Raw genomic sequence first — 26007 nt, 5'->3', positions numbered from 1 at the left:
GAAATGAAGTTTTAACTTAAGATGCAGTAAAAGTAACTTAAATGTAGTTTCCTATTTTTATACTTAAAAAGAAATCAAATTTTACAAGAAATGCATATAATCATGGGGTAAAGGTACTTAACACTATTGCTGAAGTACAAATTTAATTTCATAATTCCATTTAATATCTATAGAAATTTTTAATCACAGATACAAAGAATACCTAGTATTATGTAAAAAGGGGGAAAAAAGAAATCAACGACCTTGTCAATATTTTTAATGAAAACAATCGTGGCTATCACACTTACATTTGTATGCTAATTTTGGAAAGATTCACAAAAGTAGATTCCTCTTAAAACAAATCAACAATCATAAAATAAAAATAAGAAAACGCTTGCATATCATCTTAATTACAATCTACAGCACAAATGTACGATGTCATAAGTATATACAATGGGGAAAAAGTTTCAAATTAAAGCTCTAGAATCACATGATTAAGAGCAAAATAAATATTAGTTGAGCTAAATTAAGAATTTACAATGAATAAATACACATCTTACTATCTGTACAGAACTTGAGAAAATAGCTGAGTAGGGACAATATGCCCACTATGTTGGAAATTTACAGGGTGAAGCTATGACATAAAATAGTCCTCCTTCATTGGACGGGATATTCACATTCATACAAGCAACATGAAAAGTTTTATATACATATCTTTGTCCTGATTGCAAATATTTCCTGCAAAAGATAAATTAATCAAGATTTGACTAAAATCATAAAAAATAATTGTACTTTCTGATTATCTGTTCCCCCCAATAAAAAGCCATGGACTTGATAACAACTTTAGAGAGCATTCACTCACTGGAGACTAAGTTTTCACCAAGCTAATGCATGGGAGTCAACAGCCAATTTTAAAATGGTGGTATACTAAGAATTCCAAACAAAAGCAACCAATAAATAAAATTTTAAAAAAGCAAGGAACATCAATAATAAAACACCTTTTTTGAGTCATTTTTCTTTTTTGTGCTCTTGCAATGACCACTACAATCTATTTTTCTAAAAAAAGGGGGGCATCCGTACAACTTTGAACAGATCTGCGCTTTGTGCATTCCTGGGTTGCTAAATACTTTTTGGTGATACTGTTTGATGCCATATAATTATTTGATGATTGCTTTTACCTTATGAATCCCTTTTTGTGACTTTTCGGCAGGGATGCAGATAATCAGAAAGGTCAAAATATTTATAATTTTAGTTTCACAAAATATAAACAAATGGCATTTTCACCATTCAATCAACATACAATAACAGAATGAAATAAAATTTTAATTCAAGCAGTCTATTTAATGCAGTCATATGAGATTTAGTATTATTTCTGAAATTTTTTCTTGTATGATACAGTTTAAATTTGAAATCGGATATCTTAACAGCCTCTTTAATGCACCAAAAAAAAAAAAAAAAAAAAAAAAATTCCTTTTGCAGTGATTTTAATAAATCATCCTCTGTTTAGCTTAGCCAGTGTATATGAACCTATGAACCCTTTGAAAATTCAGGATAAATATTTACACCATGGAACTGACATATAAGAAAATGTTGTTAAGTGATATCATTGCCCAGATAATAAAGTGGGTAGTGACGATGACTGCAGTATCAAATGGTTCAGGTTCGAATCCTGGAGCTGGCATAGATATTTGCAAGCATATGATGTCTATGTGGCAAGAGGGCACTCAAAATACACTGCAAGCCAAAACTTTATCATTCAGTTGGTGGCAGGAAACACTGGAGTTGACCCTGGGTGTTCATCATCGGACTTCCATCTGGGATGGAAGTTCAACAGTTAGCAAGGCCAGCAATACCTCGTATACCTACATGGATGCACACAAGGCAATTATGCTTCAACCTACACCTCTTAGCACTGCCAACCAATAAACATAAGGGTTAGTAATGCTGATTGCCATATCGACAAACCCGGGTTCAAATCCCAGAGAATGCATGGATGCTTTTAAAGGTACTAATAGGCACTCAAAATACATGGCAAGCCGAAAATGAAGTAGTTAGTAGTAGAAGATTGGAAGGGGAGACATCTGTATTCCCCCCTTCAGGTTGTCTTCATCAAAATTGAAGCAGAGTTTAAGAATTAGCAAGGTGCGGCAATACTTCACGTACCTTCGGCAATGTACAGGTGCCAGCCTTGCTTCAACTTGTGACTGTTAAGTAATATCTCTGCAATCTCCAAAGACTTACTACACTGACTTTCCAATTACCCAAGATATTTAATGCACGAATAATTGGAAAATGCAAGTGCATGCGATCTTGTATATCCTTAAAAACCATAAAAATTAAACAGATTCTTCAGAGTTCTTAAGAAAATGAAATACATGTCTTTAAAATAAATTTAATTAAGAATAATAATAAAACTAGTGGAGATTTTCCTTTTTCTACCAGCAACACATGCTATAGTTCCTTCATTTCTCCGTAACCAAACGTGATATTTTTTCAATTAAATTAGGGAATACTGCCCAAAAGTATGATATTGTTAAAGTTGAACCCAGTTTAGTGATCCATACAATCTAACAAGTTGTTTATTAATCTTGCTTTCAGACTACATCTTTTTCCTTCTCCTACACTAAATTCATAATTTTCTCCTTCTACTGATTTTTCATAAGTCACAGCAACATAACAACCTTCCTCATATAAAAACCTAGAGCCTTTAACATTATAGTCTTTCTACAGCCTTTTTTTTCATGTTTCATTCACTGAAATTTTGAAAACTTTGAGTTGCAGAAATAATTATTACAGTAAATAGAAGATATATAATATAAATATGTGATATTTTAATGCGTAGAAGAAACCCAGTACTTTTAATTTCTGGCAGTCGTTACGGCTGAGTGCAGATACATAAAGATGACGCTGACCGAACTGAATTCGAGGACTCATCACATTTATTTTTACACACATCGCATTATTTCATTATAGACAATATAGTTCTGGATCATAATCAGTAACAATAATTTTTTATGTACATAGGTTTGTAGGGTTTATATTTATTTTAACTAACATTTATTTTAAGTTTAAACTATCTTTCCTGTCAAGCCTCACTTTCCCCTGGAACTGCCAATGCCAGAGTATGTAAATTTTAGTAGAACGCGCAAGGATTCAAATTATCAGCGGAAGTATTCTGAGTTAAAAAGAAAGGAAACGAGTTCGAGGTGTGCTGTTCTTACTTCACGAGCGCGGAGGTAGTTAGCCAGAAATTGAAGAACCCCGCGTTTCGGCCTGTGTGCTTGCCTGGAAGTATTGTTAATTGTTCAACGTGATCTTCAAGTTTGCTGAATTAGAAGCGGTATTGTAAAACGCGGTGAGGTTAGTTACTTTTAGAGAGCCTCGTAGTTAGAGTCTTGTCTTCAGTTCTTTTCAGGTTATTATTTTTATTTTACCGCCAAGTTGGTGTAGTTTGTGAGCGTCAAGAGCACGCACTTGTAATTTATTACGGTGAATAAAAAAGGGACTTAAACACTTAACAAGACTCTGTCTTTTATCCAGTTTCAACAATCACCTCTTGGTTACGTGCAAGTTGGAGGCGCGCAACGCTACATTGGCGCCCGAACACTTATCAAACTGAAATGGCCGAAAATTGGATGGAAGCCGCTGGACATCACCAAGAAATGACAAGCCAATGGGAAGGATTTGGATACCTGGTCCAGACTTTGAGAGCGTCAATCAAGCCAAATGTCAATTTCGACGGAAAAAATTCGGTGGCGATATTTCTAGAAGGCCTAGAAAATCACTTTCAGCTCTACCCTGTGCCTGAAAGACAAAAAGTTGCCATCGCCACATCTGCACTAAGAGGACAGGCCGCGCTATGGTGGAAGAATATAGGCAAATTTTTATCAGAGGAATTTAGAAGCCAGACATATACATTTGAAAATTTCAAAAAATCGTTAGTAAAGGCCTTCCCTATAGTGAAAGATCGAGCAAGGCTGGAAGCCGAACTATATAATTTCTATCAACAGGATATAGAAGAATTGACGGACTTTATTCTACGAAAAATTAAGCTGACGGATATGCTGTATGGGAAGAAACCCGATGTGGAGATTATTGAAATAATCTTACCAAGATTGTTACCCACTGTTCAAGACTACTTTGAAATTAGAAACCTAAGCACATTGCAGGAGCTCTTCGAATTGGCGGTGAAGTTTCAAAATCGCAGAATAGCGGAAAAAGCTAGAGGGGCAACGTATTCTCAAAGTACCCAAAGGAAATCTTCAAATGAGGAAACCAGAAGTGGAAATCGCTCTTATGGGGGAAAGAGCTATCAAGCTAACTCATCGAAACTCGAAGGTCAAGGCCCAAAAAGAAAATTTGAAAATAAACATCCGCGTACCCAGAAGGCACAGATTGAAAGGAAAGCTTTAAACGAGTAGAGGGGCCTGTGAAAGGGAGGGTCCAGACCCCAGAAGTTTTAAAAAAACGGTCATCGTAAAAAACTCACATCTACCAATTATACAAGTCCTGGTTGGTGATGTACCAGTAGAAGCCCTCATCGATACAGGAGCAGAACGAAATTTTATGAGCGAAAATTTCTTCAGAAAGAATTTTTATAGGGTACGATTATTTAAAACCAAAAATACGGAAATTATAGCGGCGCAAGGAAAAACATGTCACTGCATCGGGAAATTATCATTAAACATACAGGTAAAAGAGGAAAGCCTCAAAGTATTAATTTTTGTAGTGAAAAATCTGCAAAATCCTCTTATTTTAGGTATGGAGTTTTTAAGGGCAGCGAGGGCCAAATTGAATTTTCAAGACAGTTCCTTGGTGCTGGAGATGGACCAGAGGGTGGTGGAACCTGTGGAGAAACCACAAGTGGACCTTAGCCATCTGAATGACCATGAAAGGCAAGCAATACAGCAAGTGGTCAGTAATTTTTCTAACTTGTTTTCAGGAAAACCGGGAAATTGTCAAATAGTTACGCATAAGATACAAGTAACTGCCGAAAAACCTTGTAGGACTAAACCTTATCGGTACGACAAACAAAAAGACGTAATCATCGAAGAACATATTCAGGAGATGTTAAAGAATAAAATAATAACGCCCATAAATAGTGAGTACGCGAGTCCAGTCGTACTATGTAGGAAAAAGAACGAGTTTCCTCCTTCGGATAAAAGGGCTTGGAGGTTTGCTATCGATTACAGAAAACTAAACAGTATTACTAAATTTCCAGTTTACCCTTTGCCGGTTATAGAGGAAATCATTAGACAGATCAAATCGACAAGATACATGTCTACTTTGGACTTAACGTCTGGCTACTATCAAATAGCTATGAGACCCGAAGACGTACATAAAATCGCGTTTATAACAAAATCAGGCACTTATGCATTTTTACGCATGCCCTTTGGGTTGTGTGGGGCCCCATCAACATTCCAGAGAGCTATGGACATTGTTCTAAAGCCTGTCCTAGGAAAATCAACTTTAATTTATCTAGATGATATAATTATACCGAGTAGTACGTTGGAACAACACATTAATGATCTAGAACAAGTTTTTAAATTATTAAAAGAGGCCGGTCTTACAATTAACGGCTCAAAATGCAAGTTCGCAACTAAAGAACTTAAATATCTCGGTTATAAAATTTCGCAAAAGGGTATAGAAACGCAAGATTCAAAAACAAAAGCCATCAAGAATTTTCCACCGCCCAACACCGCCAAGAAACTTTCTTCTTTCCTTGGGTTATGTTCTTACTATCGGTCTTTCATAAAAGATTTCGCTAATATCGTCGAACCACTCTTAGTAATCAAAAGAAAGAGAGGTAAATTTACGTGGACAGCGGAAGCAAATACAGCTTTTGAAAGATTAAAAGAAGCGCTCATCAATGCCCCTGTTTTAAAATTCCCGGAGGGGGACGAAAACCTGGAAATTGCAGCAGATGCGTCAGACTATGCGGTGGGTGCGGTTCTTATGCAAAATAGCCATCCTCTGGCATTTTTTAGTAAAACATTGAATCAGACACAAAGGAATTATACAGCTACAGAAAGAGAAACATTAGCCGTATTAATGGCTGTACACAAATTTCGAGTTTATTTCGGCAAAGCGCCAGTAACAGTCTTTTCGGATCATGCGGCTGTTGGTAGACTTTACTCAGGAAAAAACCTAATGCCCAGGTTAATAAGATGGGCTTTAAAACTCCAAGAATATAATATCAGAATAAAATATAAACTGGGTAAGGAAAACAATGTAGCTGACGCACTTTCTCGTATAAAACTGGACGATGAAGGAAAGGAACTTAAATGCGCTGTGTTGACTTCAAAAATTTTAGATTCTAGAGATATGATTACCACTGAACTGAAAGCTGATCCTGAATTTGGAAATATCTATGCATATTTGAAAGACCCCGAAAGCTTTGAGCACACAGATATCGATGCGATAAGAAATAGAGCAGAAAACTATGAAATAATAGATAATTTATTATTTTATACGAAAACAACAAACGAAAATCTCGAGTACAAACCAGTCATCCCAGCCTCGCTTCGATTAAGCAGTTTGAAGGAATTACACGACGCGAAAACAGCAGGTCATTTAGGGGTCAGAAAGACTTTAAAAAGGGTACGCGAGGCGGTATATTTCCCGCAATTATACAAAATAGTAACGGCGTATGTCAGGTCCTACAATCAATGTCAGTTAATAAATGATATTAATTACAGCCCGGCCGGGTACTTAAACAGCATTCGCGCTACATTTCCGAATGAAATTTTAGGCATAGATCTTCTTGGTCCCTTCCCCCAGAGCGAGTTAAATAAAAATCGTTTTCTTTTAGCAATAGTAGATCATTTTTCAAAATGGACAGAAATTGTTTCACTTAAACGCGCGTCAGCCAAAACAGTCGCAGATGCATTCTTACACAGATACATTTTAAAATACGGTGCACTGATAAAAGTCATTAGCGATAACGGAAAACAATTCATTAGTCAAATATTTGAAAACATATGCAATGGACTTGGCATACGCCATATCAAAATGGTTCCGTATAGACCACAAGCTAACATAGCAGAAAGAGTTAATAAAAATATAGTAAAAATAATTCGCAGTTACGTGAGCACACATCACAAGCGCTGGGATGGCTACATAAATGAATTAGCTTATGCTTTAAGAACGGCAAATCACGATACTACGGGAAAAACCTCAGCAGAATTATTTTTAGGCAGAAAGTTAATTACGCCTTTAGATAAATTATTCTTTGTGCAACAAAGAGAGCAAGAGTTTAAATAGAAAGATGTGCAAAAACTGTTTGATCAGGCGCTTAAAAGCTCGGATACGGCAAGAAATAGGCAGAAAGCATATTATGATAGAAAACGCCGTGAAGCAGATTTTAAAGTTGGGGATAAAGTATTGAAGCGGAAATTTTCTTTATCAAGTGCCCCAGACAATTTTACGGGAAAGCTAGCTCCAAAATTTGAAGGTCTCTATGTAATTCAGGAAATCAAAGGAGTAGTATTATATCTTAAGAACGAGAGAGGGGAGATCTGTAAAGCAAGTCCCGACCAGGTGAAAAAATACTATAATCCAAATGATTTTGAAATCCTTAAAAGTTTCTTACAGGACTCAAGTCTAAACAAAATAGAAGGTCCAGAAATAACAACAACTATTCCACCACCCAAGAAGCAGAGAACTGAAGAGAAACCTAGCCCTTCTACAACCTGGACGACGGTATCAAAAAGGAAAAATAAAAACTTTCAAACTCCAGCATTTAAGAAAAACAAGAATACAGATGCACCGCATAAAGAAAACGTGGTAAAGAGCAAAACACCACCTACAACGGATCGCAGGAGAAATTATACATCAAGGAGAACGCGCCCAGGGCCAGAGAGTCAGGTGCCAGCAAGGCCGCCGTTCCGGAAACTGAAATGGCAACAGGAGGAACAAAAATACCAGGAACATCAGAAGAAATTCAAGAAGGACTCCAGACCGGAAGACGTCAAGACCAGCCGTCCCATGGAAAAACGGAAACGACAACAACCAGACGATTACTCCGCCAAGAGGCCAGCATGCAGAGGACGCAAAAGAAAAACTAATGTGGACGACACTCGGAGGTCAGTAAGGAGAAGATTGACGTCCATGAAACCTCTAACTTGGGAACAATATTGCCGGAAAAGAATGACGGAGTTTCAATCATCGAAAACTCAAAGATAAGTTAAAATCTTCTATAAAATTTTTTTTCTCTTTTGTTCCAAAATGTTATGCATAAGTACGAAGTTCTATGTTTTGACGAAAGTCAATATGTCTCGGTTGAGACTTAGTTTTGTTTTACTTTATTTAGCTAAGGCAAAAGTATTATATTCTTTAAGTATAAAAGCTAAGAACAAGCATTTTCTGTTGGTCGAAAGACTAATTCTGTTATGTTAAAGCCAAAATTTGGCCGAAGATAAAAATAACTTCGTATTCTTGTATTAATAAGAATTTTAGTTTCAGTGCTGCCAGCTTGGCAAAGAATGAGTAAAGTAAAAATTTATTTCTCTTATTCATTTTATGGTAAATTGTAAAAATCATATGTATTAAAATTTTGTAAATGTACGTAAATACTTGAATGTTATGTAAAAGTAGAATTTAGTCTAGAAGCATAAAATTTTAGATGCTAAAAGTAAAATGCTCAAAAGGAATGAATTCAAAATTTAAGTATTAAACTGTAGATAAAGTCATGCTTTAGAGCGAAAGCCTGCATGTTTAAAGATGAATGAGGGGGAAGTTAGAATGAATGTGTTTTGTAGGGTTCTCCAACTACACTTGAATTTTTAAGAATGTTAAAGTAGCTCATCGAGTTGTAGAATGTCGAGTAAGGTGTGTCTATTTGGTCGTTGAATTCTAACAAATCATGGTGGTTAGGGGAAGTGTTGTAAGACTAAAACACGAATATTCCCGTTTGACACCACACATGGTGGAGAGCCAGGGTAAAGTTAAATTAATGCTTGAAAAATTGAATGAATGTGAATTAAGCAATAACTAAGGAAAACGAATCGTTTAAAAACAAAAATTTATTGTGTCAAGAAAGTGTAAATTATAATGTATTTAGAAAGATACTGATACTTATTCCTTCCAGATGCTGGAAGGAAAAGACCAAGATTGATTGATGAAGTCCAGGAAAAGTTGCTGTAAGAAGAGAGAGTTATAAATATACACAGAAATTTAGTATACAATTTGTTACATAAGATTTTTTTTTTGTGTAAACGAGGTTCTCGAGAGTTAGTTCAGAATTATAGAAACTTACAACAGGTCGTTTGTAGGACCTGCTTCCAAGTTTTCCAAATTCTGGCAGCGGCAAATGTAGGGTTTATATTTATTTTAACTAACATTTATTTTAAGTTTAAACTATCTTTCCTGTCAAGCCTTACTTTCCCCTGGAACTGCCAATGCCAGAGTATGTAAATTTTAGTAGAACGCGCAAGGATTCAAATTATCAGCGGAAGTATTCTGAGTTAAATAGAAAGGAAACGAGTTCGAGGTGTGCTGTTCTTACTTCACGAGCGCGGAGGTAGTTAGCCAGAAATTGAAGAACCCCTCGTTTCGGCCTGTGTGCTTGCCTGGAAGTATTGTTAATCGTTCAACGTGATCTTCAAGTTTGCTGAATTAGAAGCGGTATTGTAAAACGCGGTGAGGTTAGTTACTTTTAGAGAGCCTCGTAGTTAGAGTCTTGTCTTCAGTTCTTTTCAGGTTATTGTTTTTATTTTACCGCCAAGTTGGCGTAGTTTGTGAGCGTCAAGAGCACGCACTTGTAATTTATTACTTTGAATAAAAAAGGGACTTAAACCCTTAACAAGACTCTGTCTTTTATCCAGTTTCAACAGTCACCTCTTGGTTGCGTGCAAGTTGGAGGCGCGCAACGCTACAGGTTAAAAAGTACATCATCTTACAGAAGTAAGCATAGCAGTGCAGAGACATTTGCAGGGCAGAAGTTAAGAAAATGAATGACGTAATTGCTTGCAAAGCGGTATTTATACTAGGCAGGTGCCTAATAGTATTTATATTAGGCAAGTGCCTAAAATTAACGAATTGCAGCTTTAATTTTAGGTTTTAGTTCTCTTTTCAAGCAGTGTTATGCAGTTTGGGAGAAAAGATGAACTTAAGGGGAGAAATCAAATTTAGAATAATCAATTTCGAAGTTGCCAATAATTTCTTAACGTAGCCATCGTATTTTATTATATCTCACTCATGAAGACTGAATCTCACAATCACAATAAAACCTAGTCTTACTCTCCAAATATGCATACTGCAGTGTCTCCACCTTGCATAGAACCAATCTGTAGAGCACCTTTCATTTACCAACATCGTCAAATTTTACATTAGATTTATTTTTGATTGAATTATTGTCATTTTTGCTTAGTTTCTAGAAATAAGCCCCTCTCCCCAAATTTTTTTAAGAATTTGTTCTAATTATTTCTTGCATGGATATAAAATGGTATAAACTTAAGTAAGATTAAAACAGAAGAAAAGAATAAAATATCACTATAGAGAATACACTGTTTTTAAATTTTTTATGACAATGATGAGCGTTGTGTTGTTATGCCATATTACAAGAGTATTTTACATTTTTCATTTACTATTTAACCACTTAAAAATAAGACCGAAAAATTATCATAATGAACAGCATGGAGAAACATTAGTACTTGCTTATTACTACAGCCTGTTTTGTAAATGGCATTAACATTATAGATAAACTTCCGACTCAAATCATCTTCAAATGGCAGCAGTCCAAAAACAATCATTTATATTTTGCCCATGATAAAAAGAGGTCCAAATTAACCATATTTAACCATTAACAATAATTCACAATCGATCATAATTTTTTCATCATGAAAAGAGATCTGAATATTCCATGTGCTAACATTTTTTATTTAATTTAGAAAGAATGTTAAAAACATTTGATTTATTAAGAAGTAAAAAATATGAATATCATATCACTTCAGTACTTTTTCCTTTCCTTTAAAAATCAAGAGGGGGGGGAATTACTTGGTGAATAGCATGGAGAAAACTTCAAATTTTTTTAATGTATAAAAAAAAACATACAAAGACAAAAGTACTAACATGGTGCATTCTATATTTCAACTAAAATTAATGGTACTTTCAGATCACTTGCACCTTCCATCGAAAAATTCCAGCTCATTGGCAACTTTGTGAATTAGCAAAAAGAATATGCTTGGCTACTTTTATAGCTTCACAGTTACTGTTCTGTTCATAAAAAATAATAAAAAGAAGCATCATAAAAGAAATAAGAAATTTTATAAGAAAAATTAAAATTCTGTATGGCTGGTAATTACACCTTTACATCAGTGAATAACTATGATGATTAAATAACAGCAAAATGATAGTTAAATAAATATGAAGCATATAAATCTACAAGTACTTAAACATGCGTATCCATGTGTGTTTCAGTTACTCAAAAGTGCACCCAAATGCAGTAATTCTATTGGCTGTTGAAGCCAAGAGGGCAGACAATGAGAAAGTACTCAAATGTTATTTTAAATACTGCTTAAATTTACTTATATAGTATACTCTGACATCTGTCCATACTTGGTATGTTGCTACCATAAAGTTTCTAAATAACACTGAAAATATTGAGGAAAATAAACCAATAAACTGAAAAAATAAATGAAAGATCTGATGCCAAGCATACTAACAACAATTTGGTTTTTCATTCTGAATATGATCTCAATGAAACGACAATACTAATGCCTAAAACAGACCATTAATTTTTTTTTAAATAAATCAGTTGAATAAAATATGCACTAAAAGAATACATACCTTCTTTATTTTATTCTTGATCTGAATCCCCATCACTAGAATAGACTTGAGTGTGAGGTTCTGGAGAAGATGAATGAATTGCAGGCCTACGTGTGAGACCTCGATAAAATGCTAACCATTCCTCAACCATCTGCGCTACTAGAAGTGGCCTCTTTGAGATTTTTTGCTGAGCTACAAGGATTCCACCTTCTGTAACACAACAGTCAAGCCATTGCTTCATAATTTCTTCCTCTTGGCCCAACTATTTTAAAAATTTAAAAAGGGTTTTTATAAACTTTTCAACTAATAAAAGAAATTAATTTTCTAAAACATCAGCAAAAATTATAGTTATTCTTCCATACTAATTTGCAATAATTAAATTTATGCATCTTACATTTATATTTGATGAAAAGAAGAGTGAAAAATTATATGTCATAATAAATGCTTTTGAACACTAAAAATCATGCAGTATAAAGACTAGTATGCAGTAGCCATAACCCTGCACATTTTTAGAATAAATGTTCAATTAATTGGTATACATTAGGATTTTGACCCAATTAATTAGCTGCCTCAATTACCTGAAAATTACTAATAAAATAATATAACACGCCAAAAGGTTAAACTATTACTTTAAATTATTTACATAACAAAGAAAAACAAACCTTATATATAATGGCTTAAAAAAACTTGTACTAAATTGCTCCTTTTCTTCAGTAAATATATATATATATATACATACACATAATATATATTTACTGAAGTTTTAAAATTAAAACTTAAATTACATACCTTTAGGATTTTTAATTTTTTCTAGATTTATTTATATATTTTAATATTAATGTTTGCAAAAAAATTTTAATATAACAAAGATAGCAGCTTGACACTCAACTTTACCTACATCAGCGCCATCTATATAATTTATTTGAAGAACACACTTACTTCTCTTTAAAAACACTTTTGCAGACCCCAACGCTCATTTGGTAGGTAAGTTAGAATTAAAACTTACTATTTACTTGCTTTAAGTATTTTTTAAATTTTTTATGTAGTATTTAAGTATTTTCTAGATATGAAATTATATTTTTAAGTATATATTTGTTTTTTAAAAATTGTGAAATAGTTCTTTATGTTTCTTATTGGTTTATATGGATTATGTCTAATTCTTTTTTAGTTTCTTTTTATTGATATGCACATTCGTGTCGGGGAGGTTTCTGTAGACAAGGGTTTCTAAAATACATTAGTTTCTAGATTATTTTTTATAAAAAATTAGTTTTTTTAAAAATTTAATTTTTTCAAAAAAGTTTAATTTAATACTTACTTTACTTGCTTGTTTCTCAAAAGACTTCATTGGTATTTTCCTTTTAGAACTTTAATTCTTAAATGCTAATTTCTAAGGGTACCACTTTATTGGTATTTCTTTTTGGACATTCTTCACTTTTTACTTTTGTTTTTGACTTTTACCCTTGCCTGCATGAATGGCGAAACACGAATTGAATGATTGGAGAGTTAGGTTTGGAGGCAACTTCCCCTTGATAAGTCTGTCTCCTGCCTGCTCAACAGTCATTCACTTATGCATTTTAAAAAAAAATTGTTTGGATTAATTTAATTTGCTAAATTTTTTAATTTATTTTCATGGATTGGTTTTGCACTTGATTTGCTTATGCTTCTGAATTTAAATGATATTGTAGATTAGTTCGAGAATTAAATCTTTTATATGTTTACACATTTGGGGGGGGGCTTTAAATTTGCTTTTTTTAATTTTGGCTTTAAATTTGCTTTTTTACTTTTATATGTGTTTGTTAAAATTTAAATTTAATTTGTTTAAATATATATATATATATATATATAGAGAGAGAGAGAGAGTGTATATAAGAAACTTTTTAAATATATATTTGCTACACATAAAACACAGATAAGTGAAAATGAACCATCCTGTTAAAATTGATTACAGCAAACAGTGTAATTAGCCCATATTTACATCAAATTATACTTCATAGATTCAAGACAGGGGAACTTTTTTTGAGAGAAGACGGATATACAGTCAAAGTCGTTAATTCGGACACCCATAATCCGGAATGATCTATAATCTGGACCTAAAAGCTACAAACTTTATGCACATGCGTCGCGTTGAAGACCTTTACGGCTGAATTACTGAAGAAAAGGAGCAATTTAGTAAGACCTTTACGGCTGCGAATATGCGTACGAGCATGCGCGTTTAATGTATAACGGACAGTATAAGCTAAGCTAAAATTATCTAATTCAGTTAGCGTTGCAGATTGCGTTGTTCCTTAATCTTCGAATTGGATCCGGCTTATTATTTTTTGCAGACTGTTAGAGCAATTTTATAAAAGTAAGCTTGAACTTTCGATTATGTCAAATAGAATTAACGATATATATTTGCTAATATGTAAAGGATCTACAAAGCGAAAGTATGTTTCGAAGTCCATTAAACAAAAAGTGGAATTGCTGCAAAAAATGGATAAAGGCATATCCTTCGTTTATCTAACCACTCCAAAATCTGTTTATCAATTTCACGCTGCTCTGCGGGGAGGGGGGGGCAATGATTTGGAAGTTGACTGTCATCACTATCCTTATCTTCAGGGCAGATGTTTTTATTTTATTTGGCTTATAATTCCTTACTAAATGTAGTATTTCATCTTGATGTACTCCGTATTTGATATGATTTAAATCAAATTCCTTGTATTATAATTCACTTCCGATAGTGAAGAACGTGACACAGAGGTTATTGAAAACGAAAAAATGTCATGACAAATTAGTCGGTATTCTCGACACAGCAATTATAGGACTTCAACAGCGGAACTTTGTAACTGAAGAAGAAATTATGTCTGTTTATAGAATTAAAGAGAAAGTATTATCACATAAAACGAAGCAACTTAGACAACTTGCATTGAAAGAAATGTTTAATAAAGTAAACAAATAAATATTAAGCTTTTTTTTTGTAAATTTTGATACCCTTTAGATCATAATTGTTCTTTATTTCATAAATTACGGTTTCATATTTTTAATTTTATAATTTCTGCATGCCATCTTACCAGATTTAAACCGATGATCTATAATCCGGAAAAATCAATAATCCAGAATCGCCGAAGTCCCGCCGAGTCCGGATTAACGACTTTTGACTGTACTAAAGATATCTTTGTTCTGTGATTGTCATCCAACCACAGTTAACTAAAATCTGTAATATCCAAGTCGCCATGTCAATCAAATGCTTAGCATCTATTGTTACATCACTTTATTAGCTAACTGAATATATAATAGTAAACCTTTTTTGCATGAGTTACAGAGAAATATTTAAACTGCAAAACTAAACAAAATTTTAAAGTTATGACAACAGTTGGTCCTGAGAAGAAATCTGATAATGCTGTTTCCTAATAAACTTATTAAGGTGATGAAGATTGAAACAGATACTGATAGTACTGTAGTTTTGGGGAAGAACAATTGGATTTACCCAATCAGCTGGTTTTGTAACCCTTACTATGTTTCTACCTTCTCGGCAATTCTTCTTGAAATTTTCTTTCTAGTGCTACAGGTATTTTTTTGAGCAGCAGTTTTTGAACAGGTAAAAATTCCTGTTGTAAGACAATTTTATATTTGTCAAAGAAAAAATCTATTCCCTGAAATACATCATTATATCTTTCAATCATGTAATGCGACGTTGAAAAATTAGTATGCATATTATTTACGGAATAGATGGTTGCCTGATTAATTTATTGAATTAAAGCGAACACTGTACATCCAGATTCACAATCACAAGTTTTATAAGATAGCTGTATTTATTCACGAGACATTTCAGGAACCAACTAGTAGCAAAAATTTTGGTTGAAGTAATGGCTTATCAATTAATTTTTTTTAATAAAAGAATGTAAAACATTGTCCTGTGCACCAATATCCAATTTGAGAGTAACTAGGTATCCATTAGCACTAATTTATTGGAACCGATCGATTTTACTAGCTTCTGAAGCAGCACCAATTTAAGGATTATTTGGATGAGTTGAATCACTTCAGGACACTTAATGGTACTGTCTCAATGCTTCTTGTTTCCAAGATTGCCTTCAAACACTAGAAAAAATGATTCTGCATTTCACAATTATTTCACACTTTGTCATCAGATATAATTTCACACTTTGTCATCAGATATATTTTACACTTTGTCATCAGATAATGTCTTGGTAGATTTTTTTGACAATATAAGCCGTCTGAGCATACTGTGAACGAGAATTTTTTGATTCTCTAAGAATTGGTTTGATTTATATATATGGATATAATGAATAAACCTTGGGGTGTTCTCTAGAATTCCATCTGGAACAGAAGCTTAGCAGTTAGCAAGGCCTGGTGATACCTAATATGCCTACCAGCATGCATAGGAGCTCTCTTTGCTTCAGCATATACCTGTAAATAAGGTTCTGGCTGTACTGTGTGAGAATTGTTATTCTAGCCATTTACACCTCTTGATGACCCTCTATCTCTTACACGATTAACAGCATCAACCTGTGCCAACCATTACAGATAACTGTAACACCGCATATGGAGGCAATTGGAAAAGTTCAGTCGATTAGCAAATTTCAATAGTTTTCTGTCAAGTGAGCACTAGTTCCTTAAGCAAATACTCATGAAGCACATAATCTCTCAAGGACAAGATGCAGGACAAGATTTTTTTATTTTGCAATCATAAGCAAGTAAAGGAATTATATTAAGTAAAGGAAGTATTATAATTGCAAAAAATTTTGAATATCATATTTCAACAGAAATATATATTTTGACTACTTTTTTGCCCAATGTCTATGTGCACAGAAAGAATAAACACATGTTTTTTCCAAAACAGATTGTAAAATGGATTAAAAATTGATTTTTTTTAACAACTGTACACAGGCATCTTATATAACTAAAAATGATTCAGCCACAGAACGCTGAAATTTTGTAACTGCTGTAGCATCAAGTTATGCACCTTCCTTTTTCATTGCTATCAGCAGCACTCGGCCCCTCTTACAGCTTAAAAGTCCTCACCCGGCCTTTATTTTTGCAATTACTGGTCATAGTCATACACTTCCAATTACAGAAATGTTTTAAATGATGAAAATAATTATGTTTGACAATGTCAAATTTTAAAAAATAAATAAATAATAATTAATTTTGGACAAATAATGAGAAATCTAACTTTTAATGCGATCATCCAGTTCCTACACATTTGGAAAAGTTTTAAATTAGTTATGAAGAAATAAAATTATAAGAAGTGTCATGCTCCCATGACAAGCATTGAGTGGGTTATTTAATTTCAAAATTTGTAATTTTTTATGTCATTTTCAACTTGCCTTGAGGTATCAGTTAATTAAGTTAGAATAATTCAAGGAAATTAAATGCAACAAAAAAATTGTATAATAGGACATACAAGGATGTGGTATCCACATCAGATTTCTTAATTATAATCACAAAAAATCTCAAATTTCTGCATTAATTTTTCAAATGGAAATAAATTCTGAAATAACACTAACTAATAACTGTTATAAATCTCTTCTTATAAATGTGAAAGTCTTCAAGTGTGGAAAATCATAAATTTTCCAAGCAATAATTCACAGTTATAAGTTCTCCATTCAGAATTTTTTCTTATTCTTGTCATATCACATTTTTAAATTTACAAAGGTATTCTTATGAAATATTGCGATATAATCCACTATCAGTTTCACTCAAATTTCCTTCACTTTTTTTGATGATCATCAGTTCACTAACTTATATTTCTTTACATAAGAAGTTGTTCAAAAACTCAGCAAATTTTACATTTTTTATAAAGTTTTCTAGGAGTCAAAGATTTACTTAACTGCACAAATTTTTCAACATTTTCACATCTGCAAATAACACTGTCAATGTGAAAAGTGAGATTTCCAGTGTTCTTTTAATTTTCCCTCCAAACTGGCTTGGTCATTCATTTGTCTTAAAATCTTATGTTAATCTTTTTAACGATAAAACCTTTTATTTATTACAAAGCTATTTAATATGAGAAAGGAACATATGAATCAGCGAGATCTATAAGAAGGAATTTTTTTGTGTTCTTTAGTACAGACGCTCGAAACCACTCTTCTAATTTGTTCTAGCCTTTCAAAAATTGAGAGAACATCCAATATACAGCACTAAACATTTTTGTGATGAATTACCAACTTCTCAAGAATATATTCCAAGACAACAATAAAGAGATCCATAATTTCTCTTAAGCAAAGATCTAATCTTGAAGGTAAATTATTTTTCCTGGGTACGGAAAAATACATATAAATAAAACTTAGACAAAGCTCTGTAAATGAAGCCATTTACTATTGAACCATTTTGAGAATTTGAAAATTTATATCTAACTGAAAAGCTTATAAATGATATTTTAATAAACAAAATGTACATTGGAATAGTACTGAAAATATTAATCTGATAAACATTATCCAAAATAAGCTATTTGGAAATTTTGGATCACCGTTATAAATTCACAGCTCCAACAAGAACATAGCAAGTCAAAATTCAAATTCATTACTTACAACTATCAACTCAATATAATCATTATTACTGAAGATGGTAAAAAGAATGGGAACATCACTGCAGGGAATTTTAAAATAGATTCTCAGATGACACTCAGAATGATTTTAAAATGAAAAACCATTCAAATTGGATTAAACATGTAAACAACGATTTACAACTATAACAGCAATAACACTTGTATTATCAGGTAACACAGGGATATTTCACAGGCATATATTTAATTTCACAGATATTAACAGCAATAACACAGGTATTAAATAATACAGTCAATGAAATTTTTACTTCTTCTTGAGTCAAGAAGTGCACTGGCAGCCTCTGATGATCAACTGTCATTAGGGGTAAAAATATCACTCTTAAGTCATCACCAGAACGTGTATTTGCACCAGCTCCTAAAACATCTTCTGTTTCAGGTTCCATGGCTACTAAAGCTGTAAAGTGACCACGCGTATAACCCAGTGCAATTGGAGACTTCCAACAGAATGTTGGTTCCCATAATAAAGGTAAGTAAATGCCTAAAATATAAAACATTGGTTTAAAATTACTATAAGGAAGTTACAAATGCAACATTTTAGAGTCAAAATCATTCAATTTAGAGTTCAGAAATACAGAGTACAGAGTATTCAAGAACAGAAAGACATAATTAAGAAAGGTAAGTATTTAATGGGAGAGGGGTAAAAAAAAGATATTCTGTAAAGTATTTAATGGGGGGGAGGAGATATTCTGCAAAATGATTTTACACAGTAAAAAACATTTCACGCAGCATTTAGGGAAAATATAAACTATAAATATTTCAAGTGATATTATCACTATTATTAAATGAATGAATTATGCAATCAACAGATATCACTTAAAAACTTAAAACTTATCTTGTTGATAATAATTAGGAACTTTTATAAAAATTCAAATATTCAGAAAAGAGATGCTTTTACAAAAGGTCACTAAGATATAATTACAGATTTCTTCAAAAGACAAAATTTTTATAACATTACGTTCCACAAGTTATTGCATGGCGCAGTTAAAAATTTGTAAAGTTTCCACTTGTTGGAACTTAACTACTAAATGAACTTAGTATTCATTAAAGCCTTACTAATAATATAAACTGTTGTTTTATATACATCGGGTTTTAACGAAAGTTTCCCATCACCACAATTATCGTCTGTGCAAATAGTTTGCACTGGCATGTTTAATCATAATTTGTCAAACAATTTTTGACATTTGAAAGAAAGGAATTGCTTTAGAACACTGTATTGTGAAATTTGTAAAATAATATTGTTACCATTAAATACAAGGTGTCTGCAATGGAACTACTACGCTACCAGATTAGAACTATCATTTACTTCCAATTCTGTTGCAAAAAGTCAGATACAGAATGTCACCAAATCATTTATACAACTTTAGGTACTAATGTTGTATCACATGACACTGTGAAGGTTTGATACCAAAAGTTCAAAAACAAGGACTATGACATTCCAGAAGCAAAGGGCTCTGGCCAGCCCATTGATGTTGATGAGGCCCACCTGTGAGAACTTGTGGAAAAAATTAGTAGGCAATTACTCAAAAGCTTGCTAAGGAGTTAGATTTTAGTGCCATATCCATTAGTCCTGCTATGCATTGTATACACTTGATGTACAAGTTAAATCGCTGGGTGCCATATGAGCTGAATACAGCAGATAAATACAGATGTGTTCGCGCCAGCACTAATCTGCTCGAATATCAACGCAAGCACAAAATTCTGGACTGGATCGTCACTTGTGTTGAAAAGTGGATTTACCTCAACAACATAGGCCAAAAAGGGGATTGATCTGCGCCCGGTAAGCCCACTGGCAATGTCACAAAGTGCAACTTGACTAACAAAAAGATCATGCTTTGTATCTGGTAACATTGCCGTGCACACAAAGACTATCTAGAAAAGGTAAAACCCCCGACAGTAAAGAGTAGTACATATAGCGAGATGCTAGTCTGTGTTGATAATGATATCAAGGAAAACCCTCATACTGAGTTTTGGTGCAAAAAGGTAATGTTCCATAAAGATAATGCAAGACCACATGTGTCTGCATTCACCGGCTGGACTCTGTAACGACTCGAATAGGGATCTTTTGCCACACCCACCCTTTTGCCCTGACATCATTCCATTGGACTTCTACCTTTTTTCACAACTGCAGCTACATCTTGCTGGAGCTATCTCCTATGCACAGGGCATCTGAAATGAGGTTGATCTGTTTTCGTACTTGCACACAGTGTTGCCAGAAAATTTTCAACTACAGTAGCAAAAGAAGACTAAAAAATTCGCAAAATCACAAATGATGTCAGATATCACGTAATTTTTGTCACGTCATCGTTATGCATGCTCACATGACCTCTGATATCATCATACATTTACCGTCTATTTGTTCTGTAAGTTACAGACTGTATTTGATTGTTAGTGTTTTTAATTAAGTATCTTAGTTTTAGCAAAAATTTTAAAACTATGTTGCTCATTTTCAATTGTTTAAATATCCATTTCTTTTTTTAATTAATTCTCATCTAGTTTAGGTTTCTATTTTTAAATTAATTTACGGATAACATTCTAATGGATACATTCTTAAGAGATTCCTCGCGTTTAGACTATTAGAGCTTTTGTACTGAATTTTTTGAGTTGGCAGTTAATTTTTTTAATTCAGTTTTTTTTTTCCCCTTAATTGTGAACCTTTTAATTGACGAATGCTTTTCAGTGAGCTTTCCATTGTGTGTGGTGGATCTGTTTCAGATTCTGATTACTTAAGAAAGCCTCGTTCTTTCAATGTTAAATTATTTGTATTGTTATTTAGAAAAATGCCGTTACTTTGATTTTCAAGTCATTTTTATTGCTTAGTTCATAGCAATATTATAATCAGAAGTTATTTTATTCTCTGTTTGAGTACCCAGTATATGCAAGCAAGATGCAAACTCTTTGGTTCGATTCATTATCACCACAGAACTGGGAGGGGGAACTGACTTAAAAGCAAAACGCACAGCAGACAAGGGAGGGTGGTGGAGAGGTCCTGAAGCATTTTTTTCTTTCTTTCCACTTTTTTCACTTCCTTTACCCCTTACTTGTTATACCAGCATCAGGCTGTGCAGCCTTGTAAATGAAAGCTCACATATAAATCAGATTGCCAGACATCAACTTCCATTTAAGCCTAAATGAACTACTTTTTTTAAATAATAAATTATTTTTAATTGATACATTATTTTAACACAGAAGCATTTTACGATATATTAAAAAAATCTTTGAAGTCACAAAAAGGAGCATAAGAAAACGATGGATGTCGTAAAAATTTTGGAAAATCGCAAATACTAAAATTTTTGTAGCACAAATTAGTCAAAAGTCGCAAATTTGGGAAAAATCACACGATTCAGCAACACTGCTCACAGACACCGAGTTTCTGGATCAAAGGCTTTGAAAAACTACCAAAACATTGGTAGAAAATCATAGATCTGGGTTGTGATTACTACCTGCACTAAAGGTATTGCTTTCATGTTGTTTTTTTTAACTTTACCAAGAAAGTTTTTTGGTGGAAAACTCTTACAATGAGATATTTTGCATGTTATATGTATTAGATGCTGAACAAAATCCCACGGAATAAGGCATTTCCTTAAGTATGCTTTCAAAGTGGCTAGCACATCCAGGTAGCGATTGGAAAATCCATGGTTCTTCATATTTCCTATTCTAAAAAAGATTAATAATCGCTGTAATGGAACCCAAATTTAAATATAATGATGGATAAATTGCCATCACTTAAATTTGATTGAGTAGTACTTCTCCCTAATCACCCTTTAAGTGAAGCAAAATGTAAGAAATTATTTCTCCCTGCATGGACTTTAGTGGCACATTCAGCTATCAAATAAAAATCTATGATTAGAATCTTTGTGTAAAGCAAAGTAGATTTTCCACAGTTCCTGCTTTATAAAAATGAAATGTCTCTACAAAATAATCTACAGGAAAGAATATATTAGGAAAATCATAGGGAAGAAAAAATATATTTACAGCATGTTCATCAGTACTATAGTACAGTCTGTTTCAGAAAAATTATACTATCTTTACAAATACATAATTTATTTGATATTACAAACACAAACATATCTTACAACAACATCAATATTTCCTTAAAGAAGTTGCACGCTGAGGGCCTTCCAAAACAGGTGGGCTAGTGATTCCATTCTAGTTAGCAGACTGATAAAATTTAAACTGCAGTTTTTATGTTTCAGAATATATATATTTCACTTATATACAATAGAACCTCGAGATACATGTTTAATTCGTTCCAGCATTGAGCTCATATAGTGTATTTCTTGTATCTAGAAACAAACTTCCCCATTGAAAATAATGGAAATCCTGTTAATCCATTCTGCACCCCCAAAAATCTCATTATCATCTCATCTTCAATTGATATACCTGGTGTTTTTCAGAGAAGATCCAAGTACAGATTCTTAGCCTTAGCGTAAATGATAGTTTTCAACACTGAACTGCCTTTTAACTGCTTCTCGTTAATCCACAAAAACAGCAGCTTCTCAACATCTTCTGCGAATTTTGGACGGTGCTTGGAAATCACAGTAACTCCTTTGGCCACATCAAGTTTCTTAATTTCTTCCTTCTTCTTCAGAATAGTGCAGATCATTGATGTCAAACAGCCATAAGTTTTTGCCAATTTCAACACTCTTACACCCCGCTTATGTTTATCTATGATTTCTTTCATAATTTCAATGGCCATGGCTTCCTTCTTTTTCTTTGCAGCAATATCTGAGGCAACAATCTTCTTCAGAGGCATCGTGAAATAATTATTTTAAAAGTAAAAAAACAATTAACTCACAAGCACACAGACAAGTAGATCAAAGACCACTGAGTTATCTGACAAGAGTATTTACCTAAGTCGAGCCAGATCGGGAAACGCGTCACGCATACCAATAGCCTGGCTCATTGCTCGTTATTCCAATCAATGCTCATATTTAGAGGCGAATTTTTCATACTTTCATTTCGCTCATACTTTCCTTGTATCTCAAATTTCTCGCATATAGAGGTGCTTGTATCTCCAGGTTCCACTGCATAACAATAAACTGACATTTAGATGAACATTTTCTGAAACACCATGCCAATTCCCCTACATCATTTACGCATCTTAAATCACGCTCTCATAGCAAATTTTGTAAGAATTTTATTGAAGCATTTCAGTTATTTGTGTTAAAGGTTTGGCATTAATTTCAACTTTGTGAAAGAAATAATTTCATTTAGTTTACACATAAAATATTTGAAAAAATTCACTCATACATGCGAATACCTTAAAGTTTCCCCCAAAAATTAATTAGGATGAAAGAAATACTATTAAACCAATCTAAAAAATACTACATTAAATTTGAAATCACTGTCAACATTATTTTTAATGTTTATATATATACAGAGAGAGAGAGAGACATACATTTGCCAGAAAAATATCTATACACAAGACGGAATACTTCAAAATACTGAGAAACTGAATGCTAAAGAAGCTGCAACCCTTGCATTTTTTTATGAATTATTTATTACTCATTTTACTAGCTTTTCAATATATTTCATACATGCAAATTTACAAAATAATTTTACACACACAAAAAAGAGGAGACACAAAAAGATCTTTACTGAAACGAAACAGAAAAGTATCCACACATAGCAATAATAGTTTAAAATATTAATCTTTTCTTTAACCAGTTAACTGTGATTGACGAAATAATCGTTATGGAGAAGCGACATAATTTTGTGTATATTATGTTAATGAAATGGAAAAATAAGAGGGAGGTTTATTTAGTAAGTACTATACATAATGGCAACACAATAGAAACAGAGAAAAGAAAAATAATAACAAAGAAACCAGAGCTAGTGATTGATTATAATAAAAAAAATGGGTGGAATGGATTATGAGCGATGTAATTATCATAGCATACTCCACAGCAAGAAAACGACTCAAAAAGTACTACAAAAAGATATTTCTCCATTTCTTAGACATTCTGTGTCTGAATGCATTCATATTATATAAAAAAAATTAATGGAACATTATCGCATATCAACTTTTGGCTCAAATTTATTGAAGACACTTCTGCGACGTATCCAATTGAAAGAAATAAATCGGCACAAAATTGGCTATTTAGACCTACTATAAGTCAATTAGACAAGAAACATGTTCCGGATTATATACCCGGAACATTGGGGGAAAAAAAAAAAAACTATGCTAAGATGTTTGCATTGCTACAAGCGTAAGATCAGGAAGGAATTGCGTTACTAGTGTTCGATTTGCAAAGTCCCATTGTGTATAGTACCCTGTTTTGCTGAATATCACTCCACAGCAGGAATTTAAATACTTACTTTTATATGTATAATATTTAATTTAATTTATTGCATTTTTAGTTTAATATGTATGTAATATATGCTTATGTTAACCAAATAAGTAAATATTAGTAATAAAATTTTCAATTTTATAAAATAAACCCACCTTCTTTATCCAATATCTTACCAATGCAACTTACTCTGTGACTGACTAATATACTCATCATGGCTCGATTCTGGCGACACAAAACGGTTAACTGGTTAAAATATAGGCAGTGTCAGTAACTTGTACTGTAACCTTACTGCTTCAGAGGTGAATCTGGCATATATTCAACCAGCTTCATTGTATCCTCCTTAATTATTTTGCTCCATTCATTCAATATGATGTTTTTGAGCATTTCTTCAGAAATTATGTGGTGCCGATGCTTCCTACGCTTCAGCAAATCCCACAAATGCTCAATGGGATTGGAGTGGTGTACGCAATTGGTGTTCATATTATAGAACAATCACACATTTTGTGCCGTATGCTTTGGATCGCTATCCTGTTGAAATGAGAAATTCTCACCCATTTCCAATTGCTGGGCACTTTGCTTCAAATTGATTTTTAAAATATTTAAATAATCATACTGATCTATCATGGTCTCTAAAAAACAAGTTTGACAACTCCATTCGAAACCATAGATCTCCAGCCCATGATAACTTCTCCACTGTGTTTGACCACTGGTACAAGATTTTCTTTATTCAATATACTGCTCTTATGCCACACTAGCTTCCTTCCCATGATTCTAAATGGGCAAAAATCACTTCATCTTAAAATAAGACACTTTCCCAAAATATCCAATCATTATTTACATACTCATTAGTGAAATCCACTTGTTTCTTTTTTCAATGCTGCCATCTATTTATCTTTGCACTGAAAACACCACTTTTAAACTAATAAGCCTTGTCAAAAATGATGGGAATCTAGAAAAAAGCTCAACAAATAAGTATTTAAAAGGAAAAAAATATATAAAATTTATATCTCATTTCGGTAAATAAGACAACTCTTTACTCTGCATGTACAGACACTTTTTCTGGCAAGTGTTTATCTCAAACATAATTCTAAAATAAAATTTAATTTAAGAGAGATGCTAAAAATATTTCTGCTTGAAAAAAATATATATACATAACATTTATATAAAATTTTTTAAACAGATTAGAAAGCTCGACTAAATATTGTTTGGATTAAGTCTAAATTACGTAATAAATGTACAAAATGAAAGTAAAGAAATGAAATAAGCACAGAGATATTATTAAATATAAATCAAATTTAATTAATGATACTATTCCGTTTTGAGGACCGTAAAAAATCGCCAAACTATTGTTGATGCCAGTGCTGCCAAAAATAATTGTGGCAACCCTAATGCAAGAAAGGAAGT

The 26007-nt window shown here is 32.9% G+C and overlaps 1 protein-coding gene across 2 annotated transcripts in view; it reads right to left on the bottom strand.

Moving 5' to 3' along the window:
• Nucleotides 1-239: 239 nt before the first annotated feature.
• The window catches only part of trbd (ubiquitin thioesterase trabid), a 72849-nt gene continuing 47081 nt past the window's right edge, over nucleotides 240-26007 (bottom strand). For both annotated transcript variants that reach the window (XM_085813798.1, XM_085813799.1), the window contains exons 10-12: nucleotides 18559-18788; nucleotides 11767-12007; nucleotides 240-717 (exon numbers count right to left, since the gene is read on the bottom strand). In XM_085813798.1, coding sequence (XP_085669924.1) covers nucleotides 11777-12007; nucleotides 18559-18788 — 461 coding nt within the window. In that variant the 3' untranslated portion in view covers nucleotides 240-717; nucleotides 11767-11776. The remainder of the gene's footprint in view (nucleotides 718-11766; nucleotides 12008-18558; nucleotides 18789-26007) is intronic.

Source organism: Stegodyphus dumicola, chromosome 3 (assembly GCF_044657685.1).
Source record: "Stegodyphus dumicola isolate Sdum_Otavi_A_Nest chromosome 3, ASM4465768v1".
In the NCBI taxonomy this organism is placed as follows: Eukaryota; Metazoa; Arthropoda; class Arachnida; order Araneae; family Eresidae; genus Stegodyphus; species Stegodyphus dumicola.
The sequence above is the reverse complement of the archived record's forward strand: the minus strand, read 5'-3'. Positions and strand labels throughout refer to the sequence as shown.